At 44.7% G+C, this 24330-nt stretch overlaps 1 protein-coding gene across 2 annotated transcripts in view; it reads left to right on the top strand.

Moving 5' to 3' along the window:
* Positions 1-11983: 11983 nt before the first annotated feature.
* Positions 11984-24330, top strand: part of LOC137327111 (succinate--CoA ligase [ADP-forming] subunit beta, mitochondrial-like) — an 84678-nt gene continuing 72331 nt past the window's right edge. For both annotated transcript variants that reach the window (XM_067992570.1, XM_067992569.1), the window contains exons 1-2: positions 11984-12121; positions 14383-14566. In XM_067992570.1, coding sequence (XP_067848671.1) covers positions 12029-12121; positions 14383-14566 — 277 coding nt within the window. In that variant the 5' untranslated portion in view covers positions 11984-12028. The remainder of the gene's footprint in view (positions 12122-14382; positions 14567-24330) is intronic.

The following is a 24330-nucleotide window of genomic DNA, read 5'->3' as shown; positions in this document are numbered from 1 at the left end:
AATGCAAATACAAGTTGTTGTTAAGTTGCAAGTCCATGTCCCAGTGCATTCTTCTTGTAACTTTATTTTCACGTGTCATTGGTAAGGCCAATGGACTTCAATTCTCATAGAAAAGCAAATGAATCGCAGAATGTGATTTCCTGCCAATCTCATTAACATATGCCCAAACGTAACATGGGCGTAAACCTGCATAATTGTACAGGGTGGTTTGAACATAATTGGGACAGAACCAATGGGGCATTAAGGTGCTAGGGTGGAGGACTATAAAATTGGGAGAAAAACAGGTAAGCAGCACACAGCTCTCTGTCATAAGGATTTTTAATGAATTCTTTTAAATTGCTATGTAAAGAGTCTGAGTGGACTCAAATATTTCCCTTCTCACAGATGACTGACTGACAGGAGAAGGCTGCCAGGACGAGGGCTATAAGCTTTGCTGAAGGAGACCTGCAAGCCTTCTTTGATGATAGTGGGAAGGCATGACAGGCTTCTCAGCTCCCCCATATCCCAATCCTCACAAGCGGTCAGGAGGTGGGCGTGGATGAAGGTGGCAAAGGCACTGAGTGCCACATCCATGGCGCCTAGGATGGCAGAGAAGTCCTGCAAAAAAATTCAATGACCTATCCAGAGCATGGATGGTAAGGCACCATGTTCTCCGTTTCTTCCTCGCCCACTAAAGTATCTGAGGAGGAATTAGTTGATCTGTGCCCTTACAGTGAAAACTCCCGGAAAGATGCAGACCAGTATCACCTTCAGTTGTTCCGCACGCTCAAACAATTGCAAGCCTAATTTTCCTCTATTTTTGTCTTTGCAGAGCAAGATTGTGCACAATGCCTGGGAGATGGCAAAAAGCCCTCTGAACCCCCCGCCACGAGGAGAAGAGAATGGAGCTTCTGGGGTCCTGCATCACTGTGGCCACGGAGGAGGGTAGAGTCTGGAGCCAGGTGAGTACCCGTCCGCTTGGTATCTCTCAATGCTCCAGAACAAGTTTTCCCCAACCATCATGGAGCATCTCAGCACTGGCAAAGGAAGCCATTCTAACCCTCTGTTTTTTCTTTGCACAGGTCATCCAAGAATCCAGAAGGCAGTCACTCAGGAGGAGGAGGAGGGGTTGAGGAGAAGGAGGGGGAGCAGCTTCCGGATGAGCTGGAGAATGCGGACTCTCATTTTGTCATGCAACTTGTGCCCTTCGAGCTGCAAGATGAGAGGTTTTTTTTATTCGTTCATGGGATGTGGGCGTCGCTGGCGAGGCCAGCATTTATTGCCCATCCCTAATTGCTCTTGAGAAGGTGGTGGTGAGCCGCCTTCTTGAACCGCTGCAGTCCGTGTGGTGAAGGTTCTCCCACAGTGCTGTTAGGAAGGGAGTTCCAGGATTTTGACCCAGCGACAATGAAGGAACGGCGATATATTTCCAAGCCGGTATGGTGTGTGACTTGGAGGGGAACGTGCAGGTGGTGTTGTTCCCATGTATCTGCTGCTCTTGTCCTTCTAGGTGGAAGAGGTCACGGGTTTGGGAGGTGTTGTCGAAGAAGCCTTGGCGAGTTGCTGCAGTGCATCCTGTGGATGGTACACACTGCAGCCACAGTGCGCCGGTGGTGAAGGGAGTGAATGTTTAGGGTGGTGGATGGGATGCCAATCAAGCAGGCTGCTTTGTCCTGGATGGTGTTGAGCTTCTTGAGTGTTGTTGGAGCTGCACTCATCCATGCAAGTGGAGAGTATTCCATCACACTCCTGACTTGTGTCTTGTGGATGGTGGAAAGGCTTTGGGGAGTCAGGAGGTGAGTCACTCAGTGCAGAATACCCAGCCTCTGGCCTGCTCTTGTAGCCACAGTATTTATATGGCTGGTCCAGTTAAGTTTCTGGTCAATGGTGACCCCCAGGATGTTGATGGTGGGGGATTCGGCGATGGTAATGCAGTTGAATGTCAAGGGGAGGTGGTTGGACTCTCTCTTGTTGGAGATGGTCATTGCCTGGCACTTGTCTGGCGCGAATGTTACTTGCTACTTATGAGCCCAAGCCTGGATGTTGTCCAGGTCTTGCTGCATGCGGGCTCGGACTGCTTCATTATCTGAGGGGTTGCGAATGGAATTGAACACTGTACAATCATCGGTGAACATGCCCATTTCTGACCTTACGATGGAGGGAAGGTCATTGATGAAGCAGTTGTAGATGGTTGGGCCTCAGACACTGCCTTGAGGAACTCCTGCAGCGATGTCCTGGGGCTGAGATGATTGGCCACCAACAAACACTACCATCTTCCTTTGTGCTAGGTATGACTCCAACCACTGGAGAGTTTTCCCCCTGATTCCCATTGACTTCAATTTTACTAGGGCTCCTTGGTGCCACACTCGGTCAAATGCTGCCTTGATGTCAAGGGCAGTCACTCTCACCTCACCTCTGGAATTCAGCTCTTTTGTCCATGTTTGGACCAAGGCTGTAATGAGGTCTGGAGCCAAGTGGTCGTGGCGGAACTCAAACTGAGCATCGGTGAGCAGGTTATTGGTGAGTAAGTGCTGCTTGATAGCACTGTCGACGACATCCTTCCATCACTTTGCTGATGATCGAGAGTAGACTGATGGGGCGGTAATTGGCCGGATTGGATTTGTCCTGCTTTTTGTGGACAGGACATACCTGGGCAATTTTCCACTTTGTCGGGTAGAAGCCAGTGTTGTAGCTGTACTGGAACAGCTTGGCTGGAGGCGCAGCTAGTTCTGGTGCACAAGTCTTCAGCACTACAGCCGGGATGTTGTTGGGGCCCATAGCCTTTGCTGTATCCAGTGCACTCCGCCGTTTCTTAATATCACGTGGAGTGAATCGAATTGGCTGAAAACTGGCTTCTGTGATGGTGGGGATATCGGGAGGTGGCCGAGTTTGGCACTTCTGGCTGAAGATGGTTGCAAACGCTTCAGCCTTGTCTTTTGCACTCACGTGCTGGACTCCGCCATCATTGAGGATGGGGATGTTTACAGAGCCTTCTCCTCCCGTTAGTTATTTAATTGTCCACCACCATTCACGACTGGATGTGGCAGGACTGCAGAGCTTTGATCTGATCTGTTGGTTGTGGAATCGCTTAGCTCTGTCTATAGCATGTTGCTTCTGCTGTTTAGCATGTATGTAGTCCTGAGTTGTGGCTTCACCAGGTTGGCACCTCATTTTTAGGTACGCCAGGTGCTGCTCCTGGCATGCTATTTTACACTCCTCATTGAACCAGGGTTGATCCCCTGGCTTGTTGGTAATGGTCGAGTGAGGAATATGCCGGGCCATGAGGTTACAGATTGTGGTGGAATACAATTCTGCTGCTGATGGCCCACAGCGCCTCATGGATGCCCAGTTTTGAGCTGCTAGATCGGTTCTGAATCTATCCCATTTAGCACGGTGGTAGTGCCACACAACACGTTGGATGGTGCCCTCAGATGCGAAGACGGGACTTCATCTCTACGAGGACTGTGCGGTGGTCACTCCTACCAACACTGTCATGGACAGATGCATCTGCGATAGGTAGATTGGTGAGGACGAGGTAAAGTAAGTTTTTCCCTCGTGTTGGTTCGCTCACCACCTGCCACAGGCCCAGTCTGGCAGCTATGTCCTTCAGGACTCGGTCAGCAGTGGTGCTACCAAGCCACTGCTTGGTGATGGACATTGAAGTCCCCCACCCAGAGTACATTCTGTGCCCTTGCTACCTTCAGTGGTGTTCAACATGGAGGAGGACTGATTCATCAGCTGAGGGAGGACGGTAGGTGGTAATCAGCAGGAGGTTTCCTTGCCCATGTTTGACCTGATGCCATGAGATTTCATGGGGTTCAGAGTCAATGTTGAGGACTCCCAGGCCCACTCCCTCCTGACTGTATATCACTGTACCGCCACCTCTGGTTGGTCTGTCCTGCCGGTGGGACAGGACATACCCAGGGATGGTGATGGAAGAGTCTGGGACATTGGCTGAAAGGTATGATTCTGTGAGTATGGCTATGTCAGGCTGATGCTTGCCTAGTCTGTGGGACAGCTCTCCCAATTTTGGCACAAGTCCCCAGATGTTAGTGAGGAGGACTTTGCAGGGTCGACTGGGCTTGATTTGCCTTTGTCATGTCCGGTGCCTGGTGGTCCTTCCGGTTTTATTCTTATTGTGACTGTTTTTAGCAAGATTTTACAACTGAGTGGCTTGCTAGGCCATTTCAGAGGGCAATTAAGAATCAACCACTTTGCTGTGGGTCTGGAGTCACATGTAGGCCAGACCGCGTAAGGATGGTAGGTTTCGGTTTTTACGACAATCAGGTAGTTTCATGGCCACCATTACTGATACTAGTAGTTTAATTCTAGATTTTATTTAATTAATTGAATTTAAATTCCCCATCTGCCGTAGCGGGATTTGAACTCATAGACTTGGATTATCAGTCTAGGCTTCTGGATTACTAGTCCAGTAACATAACTACTATGCTACCATACCCAGGTTGATGGTAAGCCAGGATCACACACCTCTGCTCTTTCCTGGAAGTGCATCCTTCCCCCCTCCACCTTCAGGCCACCCCCCCAAGCAGAGTCACCAAGCTCTTCTCAACCAGCTTCAAGCCCGAGCACATTCCACCAGGGTGAGTGAGCGGCTCTTTTCCAGGTGAGCTCTCTAACATCGGAATCCATTTTCGGGGAACAGGGGCATTCTAAGAAGGTGAAGGGGGCCACGAACTTGTGAGTCAGTGGAATATGACTTGACAGCTGCAGATCTGCAGAGGTGTCTGCTGGTGAGGCATCAAAAGGGCAGGAGGACTCTGGGCTCCGTCAGCAATAACGTGGAGCTTCTTGTGGGTTTGGCCTATGAGTCTGCTGTAATGCTCAGCACCAACATCGCACTGGGGATGTTAGAGCTGTGGGAACCAATGCAGCAGGTCTCCTGGCAGGGAACGGTAAGGAAGCAGTCGGGGTATCCACCTTGATGGAAGCTCTCACTTCTGCTCTTGAGGCTTTGGGTGACAGACTGGATGGCGGGATGAATCCTGGCTTCTAGTCTCTTACTGAGGCCTTGTGAGATCTGATGGCTGCCATTGTGCCAGCCATCAGACTGCTGACAGGCTGCAGATCAAGACAGTAGTGAAAGGGTAGTTGGTGCAGTCCAAGTGCCTGCTGCTGCCACCTCTCCGGGCACCAGACTCCGGCTTTCCAACAGCAAGCATGGTGCCACCTGTACACAGCAGGCTGCACAAGGCAGTTCTGGATCTTCCTTCTGGGATGCAGGCAGCAGCAGCTTTAGTCCAGGTGCACACGGCCATCAGCATGGACCGACCACAGGCCCACGACTCATCAGCCCGGCATCTTTCCACCATGCCCCACTTTTCTGGCCCTGAGTTTAGTAGGAGACAACCCAGGGGAGCAGCTGGCTGAAGGGCTTGTCTAGGCACCAGGGCCAAACGGGGTGCCTTGTGGGAGTAGGGGAAATTTAATTCCTGTCTCTACCTCCTCTTTCTCCTTTGTCGGGAAGGGGGGAAGCTGCCTGGCTGGAACATTGTGACCATCACAGTCATGTCCCACTTGTTCGATTAATACCTTGTTTTTGATGTGTTTTTGCTGCTAATTAAAAAAAATTGATTCATGAGTTAAATCTTTATTTAAATTTGTCAAAGTTTGCAAAAGTTGTAAAAATTTGTAAAGTTTACATTTGTTTAACTCATGTTTCCAACTGTGCCTAACGTTTATTATTGTTCGTTAAAACTCGTTGAAAGAAATAGGAGACTCTCCAGTGGCTGGAGTCATACCTAGCACAAAGGAAGATGGTAGTGGTTGTTGGAGGCCAATCATCTCAGCCCTAGGGCATTGCTGCAGGAGTTCCTCAGGGCAGTGTCCTAGGCCCAACCACCTTCAGCTGCTTCATCTATGACCTTCCCTCCATCATAAGGTCAGAAATGGGGATGTTCGCTGATGATTGCACAGTGTTCAGTTCCATTCGCAACCCCTCAAATAGTGAAGCAGTCCGAGCCCGCATGCAGCAAGACCTGGACAACATCCAGGCTTGGGCTCATAAGTGGCAAGTAACATTTGTGCCAGACAAGTGCCAGGCATTGACAATCTCCAACAAGAGAGAGACTAACCACCTCCCCTTGACATTCAACGGTATTATCATTGTTGAATTCCCCACCATCAACGTCCTGGGGGTCACCATTGACCAGCCATATAAATACTGTGGCTACAAGAGCAGGTCAGAGGCTGGGTATTCTGCGCCGAGTGACTCACCTCCTGACTCCCTAAAGCCTTTCCACCATCTACAAGGCACAAGTCAGGAGTGTGATGGAATACTCTCCACTTGCTTGGATGAGCGCAGCTCCAACAACACTCAAGAAGCTCAACACCATCCAGGACAAAGCAGCCTGCTTGATTGTCACCCCATCCACCACCCTAAACATTCACTCTCTTCACCACCGGCGCATGGTGGCTGCAGTGTGTACCATCCACAGGATGCACTGCAGCAACTCGCCAAGGCTTCTTCGACAGCACCTCCCAAACCCGTGACCTCTACCACCTAGAAGGACAAGAGCAGCAGGCACATGGGAACAACACCACCTGCATGTTCCCTTCCAAGTCACACACCATCCCGACTTGGAAATATATCGCCGTTCCTTCATCGTCGCTGGGTCAAAATCCTGGAGCTCCCTTCCTGACAGCACTGTGGGAGAACCGTCACCACACGGACTGCAGCGGTTCAAGAAGGCGGCTCACCACCACCTTCTCAAGGGCAATAAATGCCGGCCTCGCCAGCGACGCCCATATCCCATGAACGAATAAAAAAAAAGTATATTCTTGTAAATTAATTGTTCAAATTTCTAGATAGTTCACTATTGCAAATGAACACTGTTTTTAATTAAAATATGTTTCTCAGAGTCTATTCAACAGTTTGTTGAAATGTCTAAGTATAGCTTAACATTTTCAGGCAACATTTGTATTTATTTGTAACAATTTGTGCTTAAAGTTATGAAACATTTTTTGTGATAAAACAGTCATGGAAGTTAAAGAACATAAGAACATAAGAAATAGGAGCAGGAGTAGGGCGTACGGCCCCTCGAGCCTGCTCCGGCATTTAATAAGATCATAGCTGATCTTCAACCTCAACTCCACTTTCCCGCCAGATCCCCATATCGCTTGATTCCCTTAGTGTCCAAAAATCTATCGATCTCAGTCTTGAATGTACTCAACAACTGAGCATCCACAGCCCCCTGGGGTAGAGAATTCCAGAAATTTCTCCTCATCTCAGTCCTAAATGGCCGACCCCTTATTCTGAGATTATGCCCCCTAGTTCTAGACTCTCCAGCCAGGGGAAACAGCCTCTCAGCATCTACCCTGTTACGCCCGCTCAGAATCTTATACGTTACAATGAGATCCCCTCTCATTCTTCTAAACTCCAGAGAGGATAGGCCCATTCTACTCAATCTCTCCTCATAGGACAGCCCTCTCATCCCAGGAATCAATCTAGTGAACCTTTGTTGCACCACCTCTAAGGCAAGTATAGCCTTCCTTAGGTAAGGAGATCAAAACTGTACACAGTACTTACTCCAGATCTCATCAAAGCTCTGTACAATCACAGCAAGACTTCCTTACTTTTGTACTCCAACCCCCTTGCAATAAAGGCCAACATTCTACTTGCCTTCCTAATTGCTTGCTGTACCTGCATGTTAACCTTCTGTGTTTCATGTGCGAGGACACCCAAATCCTTCTGAACACCAATATTTAATAGTTTCTCGCCATTTAAAAAGTATTCTGTTTTCTTATTCTTCCTACCAAAGTGAATAATCTTACATTTCCCCACATTATACTCCATCTGCCACCTTCTTGCCCACTTACTTAACCTGTCTATATCCCTTTGCAGACTCTTTGTGTCCTCACAGCTTACTTTCCCACCTAGCTTTGTGTCGTCAGTAAACTTGGATACATTACACTCGGTCCCCTTATGTAAGAGAGTTGTGTCTGGTTCTTCTGGTAACCTCTGCATGGGTGCTATTTGGGTAAAAGCCTGTGCTACAAGTTGCCCTTTGACCGCCCTGCCCTTTTGGAGCGATACCTGCTGCGGATGCTCCCCATCTCTTGGCTCCCGCCGTCCAGGATCTTCTGCTTCGATTGGCTCTTCCCCCAGTATGTCAAGATCCACACCTTCCGTCAAGACATAGTTTTGCAGGGCACAGCACATGACGGCTCTGCTTTCTCGGGAGTATTGGAGGACACCCCCAGACCTTACAAGCACCTGAAGCTGCTCTTCAGCAACCTGATGGTTCTCTCAACCTGATGGACCTGATTGTATCTCTCCTCCACTTTGGACTGTGTGACACAAAAAGGTGTCATCAGCCATAGCAGCAAGGGGTAAACCTTGTCACTGATTATCCATCCTGACCTCCCCCCCCATCTCTGAGCATGCGTGCGATGGCTGAATTACACACAGTGAACACATGCAGGATATGCAGCCTGGCACCACAGACCACCTGGAAGTTGAGGGTGTGGTAGCCCTTTCTGTTTATATAGCTTTGCAGGTTCTGAACGGGAGCTTTTAGTGCTACATGTGATCCGTCAATTGCCTGCAACACTTTGGGGAAGCCAGCAACCCAACATTAATGGTCCCTGCCTTTGCTTCACCGTGGACATTCCAAATCTGATGAACTCCCAAGCTCTGCGGAACAGGGCGTCACTGCTTCTTGACTAATTCTGCAAAGGCCTCCGTGGATGCCTGGAAGGATCCAGACCTTCAAAAGTTGAGTGCCGGGGTGACCTTCATTTCTACAGTTGCAGCGGGGCTTTAAGTCATCGCGGAGCAAGTCGCAGAGTCAGATGATAGCCTCCTTTGTAAAGCATAGCCGTCGAACAGTCAGCTCCTCAGACATCTTGAATGTCAGTCGAGGCCTATATACTTTCTGGTCCGGGTATTTGCGTATGAGGTGCTGTCTCTGCTGGTGGTTCTTCACCCTCTGGGCCTCCTGTCTTTAGTTCTCTCCCTCCTGTTCCTCTTCCTCCTCCATTATAATATAAATCAGGGATAGAGCCAGCAAAAGAACCATTTTTATTTCTAAAATCAACTGTAAAATGGCCATCTGCAGTAACAGGATGAGATGGCTTCAATGCTTCCTGGGTCAGCTGATCAAGGATATTTGGTTGTATTGTACTTATGCACATAAATCACTTAATGCCCCAAACTCCGCAATCTTTTAGGCCACATATTTGCTTTGTGCCCCAATTGCACGTGTCTCTGGGCGCAAATACGTAGGAAATTCAAGGCCAGTATATTTGATAGTTAAGTTTTGTTAAGGTTGAGCAATTTAATTTGTTGAGAGAGGAATGTAGTATTTAAGACTAGTTCTGATGTAGAGTAACACCCGAATTGTCATAACCTATTTTTTTTCTTTACTGTCGCTGACTAACCTGTACATTTCCAACATTTCCTGCTTTTATATCAGATGGCCGGCATTTACAGTTTCTCCTTTCTGCTTTACATTATTTACTATCATACAATGTATATATTAGTTGATCTCCTGTGTTTTTGCACATAGGTAATCAAGACCAAGTGTCATCCTGAAGTAAAGCAGAAGTAAAGCAGAATTAGAGGACAGGGGGCATAATTGGACCAGGGCACCTAGACATAATTCAGTCTCTATTTTAAAGTTACATATTCAGTCCTTACTTTTATTATTTTTCAATGCAAGTTTATCAGCTTGGCAGTTAAACCAAACTATTGGTACAAAATTATATGGACCAAAGATGAGTAAATGGAGTTGAGGTACATGATCTAATTGAATGCCGGAGAGGCTGAATGGCGTACTCCTGTTCCAATGAATGCAGCCAGTTTTCTTCAGTGTTGGCACCGCTGTGCAAGGCTGTGGAATCAAGAGCCGGCAACACTCATTTCTTTGCAAAACTAGCTTAGAAGAGATCCAGGGGACGTGATGAGGAAGGAACTAATCTACCTTTGGACATAAACTGGGATGAATTGCTAGTAACATTGTGAACTTGCTAAGGCTGGCCCAGAGATTACTACCCTTTTCACACCTTTTTTATATCAGGTGTTTTGGAATTTGTAATCTTCAATTCTGGTTGGTCTGTTGATTTCAGTGCCATATTAGTTGATCCCTGGAGCCACCATCCCCTCTATAATTGAATGTTGCTAAGATCTGTCACCTTTTGGAGGCCCACAGACATTGCAGAGGTACGAGTGTGGGTTCTGTCCTTCTATCTTTATTATCAGTGACAATGACGGGCTAGTGCCTGCCTTGTATATGTTGCCCCTCGGCGACATCATCCGAAAATACAACATCAGATTCTACATGTATATTGATGACACCCAGCTCTACCTCACCGCTACCTCTCTCGACCCCTCCACTGCCTCTGATTTGTCATGCTGTTTGTCCGATATTTAGTATTGGATGAGCATAAATGCCTTCCAATTAAATATTAGAAAGACTGAAACCATTGTCTTCGGTCCCCGCCACAAATATCATTCTATCCGCCGACTCCATCCCCCTCTCTGGCCACTGTCTGAGGCTGAGCCGGACTGTTCGCGACCTCAGCGTACTATCTGACCCCGAGCTGAGCTTCCAACCCCATATCGTCTCCATCACAAAGACTGCCTACTTCCACCTTTGTAATATCCCCCCAGCTCATCGACTGCTGAAATCCTCATCCATGCCTTTGTTATCTCCAGACTCGACTATTCCAATGCTCTCCTGGTTAGCCTCTTACCTTCCACCCTCCGTAAACTTGAGCTCATCCAAAATTCTGCTGCCCATATCCTAACTCACCCAAGTCCTGTTCACCCATCACCCCTGTGCTCGCTGACTTACATTGGCTCCTGGTCCAGCAATACTTTGATTTTAAAATTCTCATTCTTGTGTTTAAATCCCTTCATGGCCTGGCCCCATCTGATCCCTGTAACCTCCTCCAGCCCTACAACCCTCTGAGATCTCTGCGTTCCTCCAACTCTGACCTCTTCTGCATCCCCGATTTTCATCGCTCCACTATTGGCGGCCATGCCTTCAGCTGCCTAGGCCCTAAGCTCTGGAATTCCCTCCCTAAACCTCTCCACACTCCTTAAAACTTACTTCTTTGACCAAGCTTTTGGACACCTGTCATAATATCTCTACCTCTTTATGTGGCTCAGTGTCCAATTTTGCCTGATAACACTCCTGTGAAGCGTCTTGGGAAGTTTTTACTACATTAAAGGTGCTATACAAATGCAAATTATGTTGTTGTGCAGGTAACTCTGCTGGAGTCTTGGAAACTTTTCTTCCATTGTTTGGAGTCCACAGGTGATACGCAGATAAAGCACGGGGGGCAAAATGCGGCTGTCAATTGTTCGTTGTGCCTTATTCTTTTTTTTTAGTTTAAGCCCCTTAAAAGAGAAGGGGGTGCGGTTAGGCATAAATGTGTCCCTTTTACTGATGACTCTGGGGCAACCCATGTCATCTTGAATGATCAATTAGAAATCCAATTAAATAATAATTTTATTGTCCGTGTCCATTATGTACTCCAGTCCCTGCAGTGCCCACTGGCCGCGGAAAGCCTCAAGCGTACTGGGCAGACACTGCGTGCTGCTTCTCCAGGGCCAGCCGGGCACGGAGAATGCTGCGGAAGGGAGGCAGACAGTCAGATTGACCGCGTCTAGCCTGGATCTGTGGATAGTCACCTTGGCCAGGCGTAGGAGCAGACTCAGGAGGTGGTCCTCCGACTTGCCCGCGTCCCCTCCTCACCTCTTACTCTGGGTTGGGATGGATCAAGTGCTGATCCCTTTGTTTTGTGTGTGTTTTAGGCCACCTTTTATAAGAAGGGGGGGGGGTTAGGGTGTGTTTTATTTAAAACAAATTAAAAATCAAATAATAAGAGTCAAATAATAATCTTATTACAATGATCGAGGATGCTGATCCCCGTTGATCTTGTCAACACCATGAGTCCCCAGTCTTGCCTCTTCCCCCGTTTTGATTGGTTGACTCTCAGCCTAGCCCGCGCCTGCGCGCTTGTTGAAGCAAGCCCGCGCCTGCGCACTCCTGATGTTTGGGAGGTGGGGGGGGGGACAGCGACGATGGCGGCGCTCAGGTGCCGGCTTTTGGCGGCTCTGAACGGCGGCGGTGTCAGCATCCGCCGCACCCGGGCTATCATCCACGACGAAGGCAGGGTGAGTCACAGGACGCGAGGCCTCAGTTGGCGGGTGGATTAAAGCGCAGCTGATGGGGACTCGCCAGCGGCTGTCCTTGGTGGGCCCGGAGCGGTTGGGTCAGCGCACAACAAGCCGGGGCTCCGCACAAGGGGTCTGAGCGCAGCTTGAAGGCATTGGGACCGTGGTGCACATGGCAGCCGATATCCCCTCCCCCCTCCCGGGGTCATGGTAGTGTGAGGGGCGGGAGCTGCGCCGTTGGGCAATTTGGTGCACGGTGACTGTCCAAATGTTACTGTGTCGCTCGGCTGTTTGAATGGAAGATGCAAGCTTGTCCATCCATATTGTCGTTTTCAATCGCTTGCATTGCCTTCCATTCTGGCCAGCACTCCAGTTCAGATTTCTGCTAAGAGGTTTTCAGTATTCACAGCTCGCCTGACATCTTTGTAGGTGTCCCGTTTTGCAAAATTGCAGCTACTGCTTTTGCTGAGATGGATATATGCAGTCATAGTGATTGTCTCTGCACTTCAGCCCCTTTTTGTTGGCGTCTGGTGGAAATAAAATGTACGGTGGTTGTAAGTAAAATGGGGACCAGCTTATTTCCCATTGCAAAGTTAACAGGTCCTGATGTATACCCAGATTCAACTATTCCAATATTCTCCTGGCCAGTCTCCCATCATCCAAAACTCTGCTGCCTGTATCTTAACTCAAACCAAGTCTTGTTCACCCATCACCCCTGTGCTCGCTGACCTACATTGGCTCCCGGTCCATCAATGCCTCGAATTTAAAATTCTCATCCTTGTGTTCAAATCCCTCCATTGCCTCACTCCTCCCTATCTCTGTAATCTCCTCTGGCCCTACAACCCTCTGAGTACTCTGCTTTCCTCCAGCTCTGGCCTCTTGTGCATCCACCAATTTCCTTCATCCCAGCATTGGCAGCTGTGCTTTCAGCTGTCTAGGCCCTAAGGTCTAGAATTCCCTTCCTAAACCTGTCCAACTCTCCTCCTTTTAAGACGCTTCTTAAAAACCTACTTCTTTGACCAAGCTTTTGGTCATCTGTCCTAATGTCTCCTTCTTTGGCTCGGTGTCAACTCTTGTCTGATTACATCTCTGTGAAACTCCTTGCGACGTCCTATTGCATTAACGATGCTATTTAAATGTCAGTTGTTTGTATATGTTGCTGATGCCTCCCTCATGATGTGTTTCTAGTGTAAGATGTTTACAGTTTCAAAACAACAGTGTAATGTTTTTTGAAGAAAAATTCCAGGCAACTCTTGCACAAATTGTACCTAATATAGCGGTTTGTTCCCTTGTCATTTTTATTATGATTAATTCAGATTGCAAAGTGTAGTCAGCTTTTGGAACTATTTAAGTTCCCTCATCAGCTGAGTATTACAGATCGTGACTCTAATCTTTTGTCTCTTACACTGTATTTGCATTCTAATTTAAAATTATTTATTTCCCACAACAATAAATTACTCCTTTTCCAGATGCCATATTTATGATAGAGTTACTTTTTCATCTAAATGCAGAGAAAACCTTGATATATATTTGTATAATGATTCATTTTTTTTTGTTTATCAAAGTAGCATGAGAAGATTGATGTTCAACCAATATCTTCCAAAGTTTTGGATTCAAACTTTTAATATTTTATTTTTCCAAGTGTTTTTATTAAGTTATAAAGTTGAGGTTTTCTTCCCTGGTGGTTGGTTGCAAGTAACAGGATGATTACAGTGCCTGCTAGGACTCCCATGCTAATTTTTTTTTGGAGTGCTACAGTAGCTGAAAATAACAGGTGGCCAGTATTTCCCAAGGTCATTGCTGAGCTGAGCACTGACTGTCAATTTTATTATGAGTCCACTGCAGCTTCCTGAAAAGTGTGAATTGAAGCAAAAACTTGGCTAAATTGACATTCCGTTTTTAACTTTAAGAATGACATGCCGTATAATAGAGGAAGGATCTCAAAATCACTTGCATGTGCTTACCTTAAAAGAGAAAAGGTTGAGTATGTTAAACTGTTGCTTTTTAATGTGTACAGTATTTATTTAGATTAGAAAGCTGAGGATGACCTTCAAACTCCATTTGATTTGTAGGTTATCCTCACCAATGGAATATTGATTTAGCCATTAAATAACCATTACTATGTTGCACACTTCATTTTTTTTCATTGAAAGGTCATTTTATTTTAAAACATAAATGGCTGCAATTTATGAAAATGATTTGATTTTTGCATTCAGATTTTAATCTGCCTTCTATCAGATGATTTGTTTTGAATTCTTTAGGTGTTTGGAGTATCTTCTGGATTGCTTTCAATCCATGGCTTGCAACACAATCTGCAGCAGCGGAGGAACCTTTCCTTGCATGAATACCTAAGTATGCGATTACTGAAAGATGAAGGCGTCTCTGTTCCCAAGGGGAAAGTTGTTTGTACACCAGAAGAGGCATATGATGCTGCCAAAGCAATTGGTATGATGATGACCACTGCAGTTAATTTCAGATTACTTCTGTGTTTGTCAATTAAAACAATGGCAATTTTAGATTGAGGTAAATGTGAAACTGTGAATGAAGTCTGACTCCAGCCATAAGTAGAACACCATCATGGAAATGATTAATGTTGGCAGGGTGGTGATTCAGGATTATTGGTGTACCAATGTGTGCTTTCACAGAACGATAAGATGTATGTAATTAAAAATAGAAAATGCTGGAGATACATAGGTCAATCAGCTTCTGTAAAGGGAAAGGTCAAGTTGATATTTTGGATAAAACTCTTAGTCAGAGCTGAAAACTAAAAGATAAGCATTTCATTGAGGTTAGAAAAATAGATAGAAGGGGAGAGGGAGAAGCAACAGATACCCTAATCCCTTAGTTTCTCTCTTTTTTCCAACTTTACTAAGGTGCTTGCTTATCTTTTAGTTTTCAGTTCTAATGAAAGCTATATACCCAAAATGTTGACTTGTCCTTGCTCTTTATAGATGCTAACTGACCTGCTGTATAGGCCCAACATTTATTGTGTTTTTCTTATTTGGTAGGATGTGAGTATTCCTTAAGGAACTCACCATATAAAGAATCTTATTACACTTGATCCCTTTGGAATAGGATGAAAGAACTTAGTGAGAAAGCAGGGAGAGTTGGGGCAGTGAGAAACTGACATAGTAGAACTTTCTAATTGCAGTATTGAGGATGACAGAGGCCTGGGAGCAGATCCTTGCTTGCAGCCATGGTTGAGAAATAGTGCATCTTTTATATGCTGCACACTTTTTTTAAATTGGAAGGTCTATATTTTATTTGAAAACTTGTACATCACTGCAGTTTATGAAAACATTTTGCATGAATACCTAAGTATGGGATTACTGAAAGATGTAGGATAAGTATAAGAGTCTTTTCCCTTTTTTTTGGACCTCACTTTTTTTTCAGCGGATTTTAAAAAAAATGATGTGTGGGATATTTAAAATGTTTTGAGTGAAAATGGAGAAATCCAAGTAATAAAAACCAGCTATGGTGATGATTAGAATTTAAAAAAATATTTTGAACAAAATCGCTGCATAAAGTTGTAGAAGAAAATACAAATCAAATTAAATAAATTAATGATCGTAAATGGGCATAAAGGTAAAGGACAAACTTGCATTCGGCCTTATCACATACTGACGACTCCCAAAGTACTTCACGACCAATGAATTAGGTACAGTGGAAAAAGGGAGGTTGGTGCCAAATCCACAACGAAATATCCACCAGTTGGGTCCAAGATGTAACATACTTAGTAATTGAAGAGGTGAAATATTCTGCAGATCTGAGGTGTTGTCCTGCTGGAAAAGTCTGTCTGACTTGAGATTGAATTGCTAAAGTAAGGAACTTTTTTTAATCTACAAAGCTTGCCAATGACCTCTGGTGACACAGTTTTGATAAAATGTGTGTCCTTGTAAGATGCATCGATGTTAGGTCTTGAACATGCTTTCTTCAAGCCTGGATTTAGAAACCAACTGGAAATTGTAATGAGGCACTTGTATTCTATTCAGATGACCTTGCAGCAAAAAGGATTTCCCATGTTTTTTTGACTATTAGCTGTTGAATAATATTACTGGATGCAGCACAGGAGGAATCTACACAGAGACAAAGGTGGGGGACTAGCACCCAGTCACAGAGAAATAATGGCAGAGGCTCGGGAGAAGGCTGCATCCTCCTATGTATGCTACATGGTGGCCTGAAAATAATTATTGTAAAAGAGCGAGCAATCTTAACATAACTTGTAAAACCAAAAATTTACTCCCATCAAAAACAGTGCGATGATTATGTAGAGAAGATCCATTTTAAGTACTGTAAATGACTACACTGAAAACTAGAAGATTAATGGTACAGGATGCTTATCTTGTTTTGAATAGTAATTTACATAAGTTTATATATTTTAGCCCAGCTAAATGAGTCAGTGTACAGATGTATTAGTGAGGTTAAATGGAGGATACCCAATAGGTGAGGAATATCGTTTAGTTAATGAATGACAACACAAATGAATTATGTTTCTTTTTGGGAATAAATGAGAAGGAATTTTATTTAAGATTTCCCCCCCCAACCTTGGTAATTATCACCAACACAGGATGCTTTAATTTTCTCTTGTGTCGTGAGGTGTCTCTCCCCAAATGAAAATTTCTTCAGTGCCAATGAAATATTTGAGAGAACGTAGCTATGTATATAATATCGGAAATAAGAATTTCCCTATAAAACCAAATGGCCTTTTCTTTTAAGAATTAGGTTTATATAGAGCCTTTCATGTCCTCAGCATGTCCCAAAGCATTTTACAGCTAATTAAATACTTTTGAAGTGTAGACACTGTTGTAATATAGGGAAATGCGCAGCCAATTTGTGTACAGCAAGGCCCCACAAACAGCAATGAGATAAGGGACCAGATATGGTAAATTTGTGTTCTACACTCTCTATGGCTATTATGTCCTTTCGATGTTGCGGTGCCCCAGATTGTGCACATTATTCAGTGGTTTAGCCAGTGAACACTATCTGTGTAAACCATTCCAACAGCTTGAAAGAAAATAATTAGTGAATTCTATAGTGCTACTCTGGACAACTGGTCAGTTTAATATTTTAAAAATTGTGAAGATTCTGGACTTGTTTATCGGATCCGCCTCGAAATGGTGCATTGTTGGCAGCATTTTGTCTGACGTGCTCAGCCTATTTACTTATGAACAGAAGTAAATGGAAGGATCTATTCTAGGGTCAAATTACAGATGCCATAATCATATCTACTTTGACAGTTATGGTATACTAGATGTTTTTAACAATCTTTCAAAACAATACCTAGTTCTGGGACTGAGCCCTGTTGTGGAAATGTGAATTTTTAGTTGGCCGATCATGTGTCCGCTGTGGTGATTTAGGAGCAATCTCTACCTCAGGTTGTTTCTGTTGAATGATGTGTAATTGGGGGGTGGGGAAATGGAAGAAATGGGAAAGCGTAACTAGAGAAAACACATTATTCAACATGGTTCAGTGCTAGTACTCTTGTTTGAGTTGGAAGGTTGTGAGTTCAAGCCAAACTATGGATTTAAGAACATAATCTGGGCTGACACCAATGCATTGAGTGCCGTGTTGTCGGAGATGCCGTCATTCGGATGAGCTGTTAAGCTGATAAGATCCCACAACAGTATTTTAATAAGAGCAGCGAGCTTACCCAGCTGCATAAAGAGATAGAATCATAGAATGGTTACAGCACAGAAGGAGGCCATTCAGCCCATCGAGCCTGTGCTGGCTTTTTGTAAGAGCAATCCGGTTAGTCCCATTCCCTCGTTCTTTTCCCCATAGTCCTGCAAATTTTTTCCCTTCAAGTATTTATCCAATTCCTTTTGAAAGCCACGATTGAATCTGCATCCACCACCCTTTCAGGCAGCACATTCCAGATCGTAACTACTCGCTGTGTTTAAAAAAAAAAGATTTTCCCTCATGTCACCTTTGGTTTTTTTGCCAATCACAAATCTGTGTCCTCTGGTTCTTGACCTTTCCACCAATGGGAACAGTTTCTCTTTATTTAAACCTTTCATGATTTTGAGCACTTTTATCAAATTTCCTCTTAACCTTCTCTGCTCTAAGGAGAACAGCCCCAGTTTCCTGCTGGCCCCTTTCCTCTTAATTATTAAATTGATGCCCCCTTACCACTGACTCCCCAACCAGATTAAATAGTCATTTACTGCTAAGTCCATCAAAACTCTTAATTTGGTGTTCTGGCCATCATTCCTCCCTCAACCAGCACCACCAAAACACACTAGTCTTTCATTCACTTGTTTGTGGACTTTGCTATGCCCAAATTGGCTGATGCACTTCCCTGTGTATCACTTCAAGCGTAATCCATTGGTAATAAAGCGCTTTGGGATATCCTGAAGACGTGCTAAGTCACTATATAAATGCTGATTCTTTTACTGCATATTTTTAGGAAAAATAAACCAGTTTTTTGTTTGGTTTACACAAGGTGTGTCAGGTCCAAAATTAATCACCATAATTGTAAACAAGATAAAGGAATTCCTGGCTTGGTCATTATTATTTTGAACTTGAATACAATTTGCCCGTAGCACAGTTGAAGCTGTGATGGGGTGGAATCCATGATGTTAGTGTGAATGACCTTGCGTTTATTTACTGTAGATATACAGGCTACTCCACTTAATGCCAATGAGTATAAAGTGCGATATGAACTGGCTGTTCGGCTAATGTGGATTTTGCATGTCAGCAATTGTCACAGTGACATTATAATAAAAACAGAAAATGCTGGACACATTGTGCTGATGAAGGGTACACGTCTTAAAAGTCAGAACCTAACTTTTTTTCCTTTGGTGTCAGACTTGGCTTAGTGGTAGCACCCTTGCTCTGAGCCAGAAAGTCCAGGATTCAAGTTCCACTCCATAGACTTGAGCACAAAATCCAGGCTGACACTTGTGCAGTACTGAAGGAGTGCTGCACTGTCGGAGGTGCTGTCTTTCAAATGAGATGTTAAACTGAGGTCCTGTCTGCCCCCTCAGGTGGATGTAAAGGATCTCATGGAGCTATTCGAAGAGCAGGGGAGTCCTCCAGGCGTCCTGGACAACATTTGTCCCTCAACCAACACCACTAAAAAACGACTATCTGGTCAATGATCTCGTTGCTGTTTGTGGGAGCTTGTCCACAAATTGGCTGCTGTGTTTTCTTCCATTACAACAGTGACCAGACTTCAAAAGTACTTCATTGTTTGTGAAGAGCTTTGGGACGACCTGAGGTCGGGAAAGGCGCTATAATAAATCCAAGTTCTTTTTCTTCTTGTAGATGCTGAGTGTATTTCCAACATTTTATATTTTTATTTCAGTTTTTTGGCTCTTGCAGTTTTATTTGTACAGTGACATTGTACTGTGTTTATTGTGATGTTAAACTCTTGTAATTTTGTAAATATTTGAATTTCTTTAATAAAGTTTACTTTTAAAAAGTCACAAGCAGGAGTATGGGGGAACTTCAAATAATTCTCCACATTGGCAAGTTTTCCTTCCATCAGTTGAAATCTATATTAATTAAAAATGAAAAATCATTTTAATAACCTGGCATTACAGTTGATAGTTTTCACATGACATGTTTAAATATCTCTAAGTGTTCATATGCTAAAGGCATAATATATCATGTTTTAATGTCACAAAATAGTTTTTTTTTAAATGTAGCTACTTGAATTCTCTTAGAGACCACAATTTTATGCAGGCAGCTTTTGACCTAGGAATTGCAAATTGATTCCAGGATACTCATAGTCGGGAAATGATTCGCCAGATACTTTTCTTGGGGGGATGGGTGGGAGGAATGGGAGACGGTGGGGTGGGGTGGGAGGAATGGGAGACGGTGGGGTGGGAGGAATGGGAGACGGTGGGGTGGGGTGGGAGGAATGGGAGACGGTGGGGTGGGGTGGGAGGAATGGGAGACGGGGGGTGGGGTGGGAGGAATGGGAGATGGGGTGGGGTGGGAGGAATGGGAGACGGGGGGGGTGGGAGGAATGGGAGACGGGGGGGGTGGGAGGAATGGGAGACGGGGGGGGTGGGAGGAATGGGAGATGGGGGGGGTGGGGTGGGAGGAATGGGAGACGGGGTGGGGTGGGGTGGGAGGAATGGGAGACGGGGGGGGGGGTGGGGTGGGAGGAATGGGAGACGGGGGGGCGTGGGGTGGGAGGAATGGGAGACGGGTGGGGTGGGAGGAATGGGAGACGGGTGGGGTGGGAGGAATGGGAGACGGGTGGGGTGGGAGGAATGGGAGAAGAGTAAGTTTGTTCATTTCTCTTTTGGTTGGTCTTCCACATTCACCATTTGAACATCAGGTTTCCACTTCATTTCTGGGTTAGTTTTAGTAGTTGCGACTTAATTTTCAATTGTTCTTTGGCTGCAATACATTGACATATTTTGCATTTAAAAACGTATCGTTAGTATAGCGTGTGCGGTATCCAGTGTTTGGCACTTGTGTTAGAGTGTACTGTTGGGCTTGCTCAATGTTTCCATGCCTAGTGGCTTTTGGTTGTGTATCAAGAGCTTTGGAGGTCAGCCTGCTTGGTTGATAGCAGAGAGTACTCCAGAACCTTGGCACATAAATTGTATGGGGCATATTTCCAACGTGGTTACCAGTCAGAGATTTAGGAGAGAATGGTTGGCAGAACTTTTATTCCTTTGTTACCCAAGGATGATCTGGCAAGGGTTGGTCCATGATGCTATCATTTGGATGTGTGCTGCCCAGTAGAGTTACTGACACTTTGAGAGGGTGTGTGTTTTTTTTTGAGTGGCTCGGGTCTTCTGGGTTTCTTCTCCAAGAGAAATCTGGTGATCTTTATCCAATTTGGCAGATGATAGCTTGGAGATTTTGATTGGGGTGGTTTGGAACAGATAGGAGCCTGAGTGGAATGTTCAATTTGAAGACACTTATTCACCCCCGCCAGTTGATTGGGAGGGGTGGCCAGTAGACTGTGACCGTGACAAATCCTGTAAAGTTGGCCTGGTAGAGGGTAAAGATGCATAGGTGCTGTTTGGCTGCTGAAAGGTTGTAAATGACAGATATCCAGATGAATGGCGAGCTCACACAGTAGTTCAAATTTATCCATCGGTGTTGCTGGGTCTGGTTTCACTCAGTACCATACTGCATCTGTTGCTGAAAATTGCAATGGATTAATTGCAGAACTGTGAAGAAAACATATTTTAGTTTTATGTTCCTACATTGTTGCAAGTCTTTTTTTACATTTTTGGAAATAATTGGAATCTGGAAAATGGTAGCTCTGATTCCTGGGGGTTGAAATTTTAAGCACTGGTCAAATTTCTCTGTGCAGTTTTAATGAAATTATTAACCTGTTTAAAATACATGTATTTAAAACACATAAATAGATTTATTTAATAACGGAGAGGAGTGACCTGGGGCGGCGCTATTTGTCATTTTGGGGAGTTGAGAAAGTTAAACTTGCAGCTTCCAGATCGCTGGGTATAATTGGCGTCTGTTCCACTCTTGGGGGTTCTGCACAAGAGCTTTGCTGTTGTGGTATATGATTTTACTAAGGTCTAAGCTTAAAAGAAGATTGTGGTTGGCCTGGAATGTAACTATGATCACATTAGTATTGAATAGATAACATATTTTGCAGGGATCCCTTTTCTACTGCTACTTCACTACACCTACTTAACCGCTCATGCACAAAATGGATTTATTTTTGATGAGCTCCATGGAGAACTCTTAAAATACCGAGTGCTAAAGCAAGTTCTCAAGTATAAAAAATAGTCAACCTGGAACACATTGAGAAATTCTTCGCATTCTGAGTACGTATCTGTTGAGTTACCCTGTTTTAGTTTAGAGTTAAATAAGTTTTCTAACGTATGGCATTAGCAGTGTGATAAGTGTTTATTTTCACTTAATTTGAGGTGGGCTTGGTGAGTCTTGATTGTCCATTTCTCTTTACTGTCTTCCACTCTTAGCATTGTAGTGAGCAGCTTGGATTTGAGTACATGTGTTCCTGAAGGGTGAATTTTTTTTTTACCAGTTAGAAGCTATTGCTTCTTTCAAAAAAAATCTTACATTTTTAGCTCTTGTGCTTTGTTCAGTGGCCTCAACATTGAGTCCAACTGCAGGAGTTACTTCAAAAGCTAGAGCTATGGTAATGCCATGAAAGATTGCCCTGAGTGAAGGCCCTTGTTTGGAATTTGAAGATTCCCTTTTGTGACTGCTGTACATCATCAGGGTTTACTGGCTGAGCTATTTTAAGCAATGCAGAAACTTCTAGTTCAAACTATAGATAGTATCGTTTACTTCCTATTTTAGTACTGACCCCTTTCCCAATCCAAAATGTTTTTGGCACTACTTTGCCTGCTGTGGAGCTTCAGGTCACCTAAGTGGTGTTACCTCTATTCTCGTGTCATTTTTCCCATTTAACAAAAAGTAGTAATAAAAGTTCCTCCAATTTAGTTTTTGCATATAATCTTTATGCAGACAACAAATCCCTGTTTGTGAGTTACAAGGTATTGATTTTAGCTTAGGTTCTGCTGCACAGAGCTTTGTCCTTTTACTGTGATATCATGTTTTATTGTTTTGTGACTTCCTATTAGCTGTTATCAAAATAAGTGGTTTTAAAAGACTGCTTTTATCAATAAGAAAACAAAAGTCTAATTGAAGTTTATCTAGACAACTCTTTAAAATCAAATTCTTACATTCCACGTTCTTTGTCCGTTCTCTCAGCCTGACATAAAAGATCCCATGGCACTATTTCGAAGAAGAACAGGGGGTTTTCCCCAAGTGTTCGGGTCAAAATTTATCCCTCAACCAACATGACTAAAACAGATTATTTGGTCATTATCACATTGCTGTATGTGGGACCTTGCTGATTGTAAATTGGCTGTCACAACAGTGACCACACTTCAGAAGTACTTAATTAGCTGCAAAGCGTTTTGGGACATCCTGAGGTTGTGAAAAGTGCTATATAAATGCAAGTCTTTCTTTCTTTGAGTCAAGCGGGTGCACAACAGATCACACAGCACTTACACAAGAACCTCAATGTAGGTATTTATAAGTTTTAAGTAACACAATGCATTAATGAGGTTGAAATTCTTTAGTAGAGGCTTATACTCAGTGGAGAGTAAATGGGTGATTTTAACTGTAAGGAATCTTACAACACCAGGTTATAGTCCAGCTGTTTTATTTGAAAATCACAAGCTTTCGGAGACTTTCTCCTTCATCAGGTGAGTGTGGGATTTGGATTCCATGGAAGGTTGCCGCATTTATAGTCAGAGAACAATACCTGGTGATTACAGATAATCTTTCCAACTACCCGTTGTCAAGGCAATCAAAGTGTTCAGACAGAGAGATGTTACCTACAGGACCACCGAATATACAAACGGCCAGAACAAAAGACAGACAGACAGAGAGAGAGAGAGAAACATCTGAAAGGAAGAGAAAGACAGAGAATGACCCGTTGTATTAAAAACAGATAACTTTTTTTCGCTGGTGGGGGTTACGTGTAGCGTGACATGAGCCCAAGATCCCGGTTGAGGCCGTCCTCATGGGTGCGGAACTTGGCTATCAATTTCTGCTCGACGATTTTGCGTTGTCGTGTGTCTCGAAGGCTGCCTTTGAGAACGCTTACCCGAAGATCAGTGGCTGAATGTCCTTGACTGCTGAAGTGTTCCCCGACTGGGAGGGAACCCTCCTGTCTGGCGATTGTTGCGCGGTGTCCGTTCATCCGTTGTCGCAGTGTCTGCATGGTCTCGCCAATGTACCATGCTCCGGGGCATCCTTTCCTGCAACGTATGAGGTAGACAACATTGGCCGAGTCACAGGAGTATGAACCATATACCTGGTGGGTGGTGTCCTCTCGTGTGATGGTGGTATCTGTGTCGATGATCTGGCATGTCTTGCAGAGGTTGCCGTGGCAGGGTTGTGTGGTGTCGTGGACGCTGTTCTCCTGAAAGCTGGGTAATTTGCTGCGAACGATGGTCTGTTTGAGGTTGGGTGGCTGTTTGAAGGCGAGTAGTGGAGGCGTGGGGATGGCCTTAGCGAGGTGTTAGTCATCGATGACATTTTGAAGGCTGCGGAGAACATGGCGTAGTTTCTCCGCTCCGGGGAAGTACTGGACGACGAAGGGTACTCTGTTGGTTGCGTCCCATGTTAGTCTTCTGAGGAGGTCTATGCGATTTTTCGCTGTGGCCCGTCGGAACTGTCGATCGATGAGTGGAGCGTCATATCCCGTTCTTACGAGGGCGTCTTTCAGTGTCTGA

The sequence above is a fragment of the Heptranchias perlo genome, chromosome 11 (genome assembly GCF_035084215.1).
Source record: "Heptranchias perlo isolate sHepPer1 chromosome 11, sHepPer1.hap1, whole genome shotgun sequence".
In the NCBI taxonomy this organism is placed as follows: domain Eukaryota; kingdom Metazoa; phylum Chordata; class Chondrichthyes; order Hexanchiformes; family Hexanchidae; genus Heptranchias; species Heptranchias perlo.
Note: the sequence above shows the minus strand (reverse complement) of the source record. Positions and strands in the feature narration are given on the sequence as shown.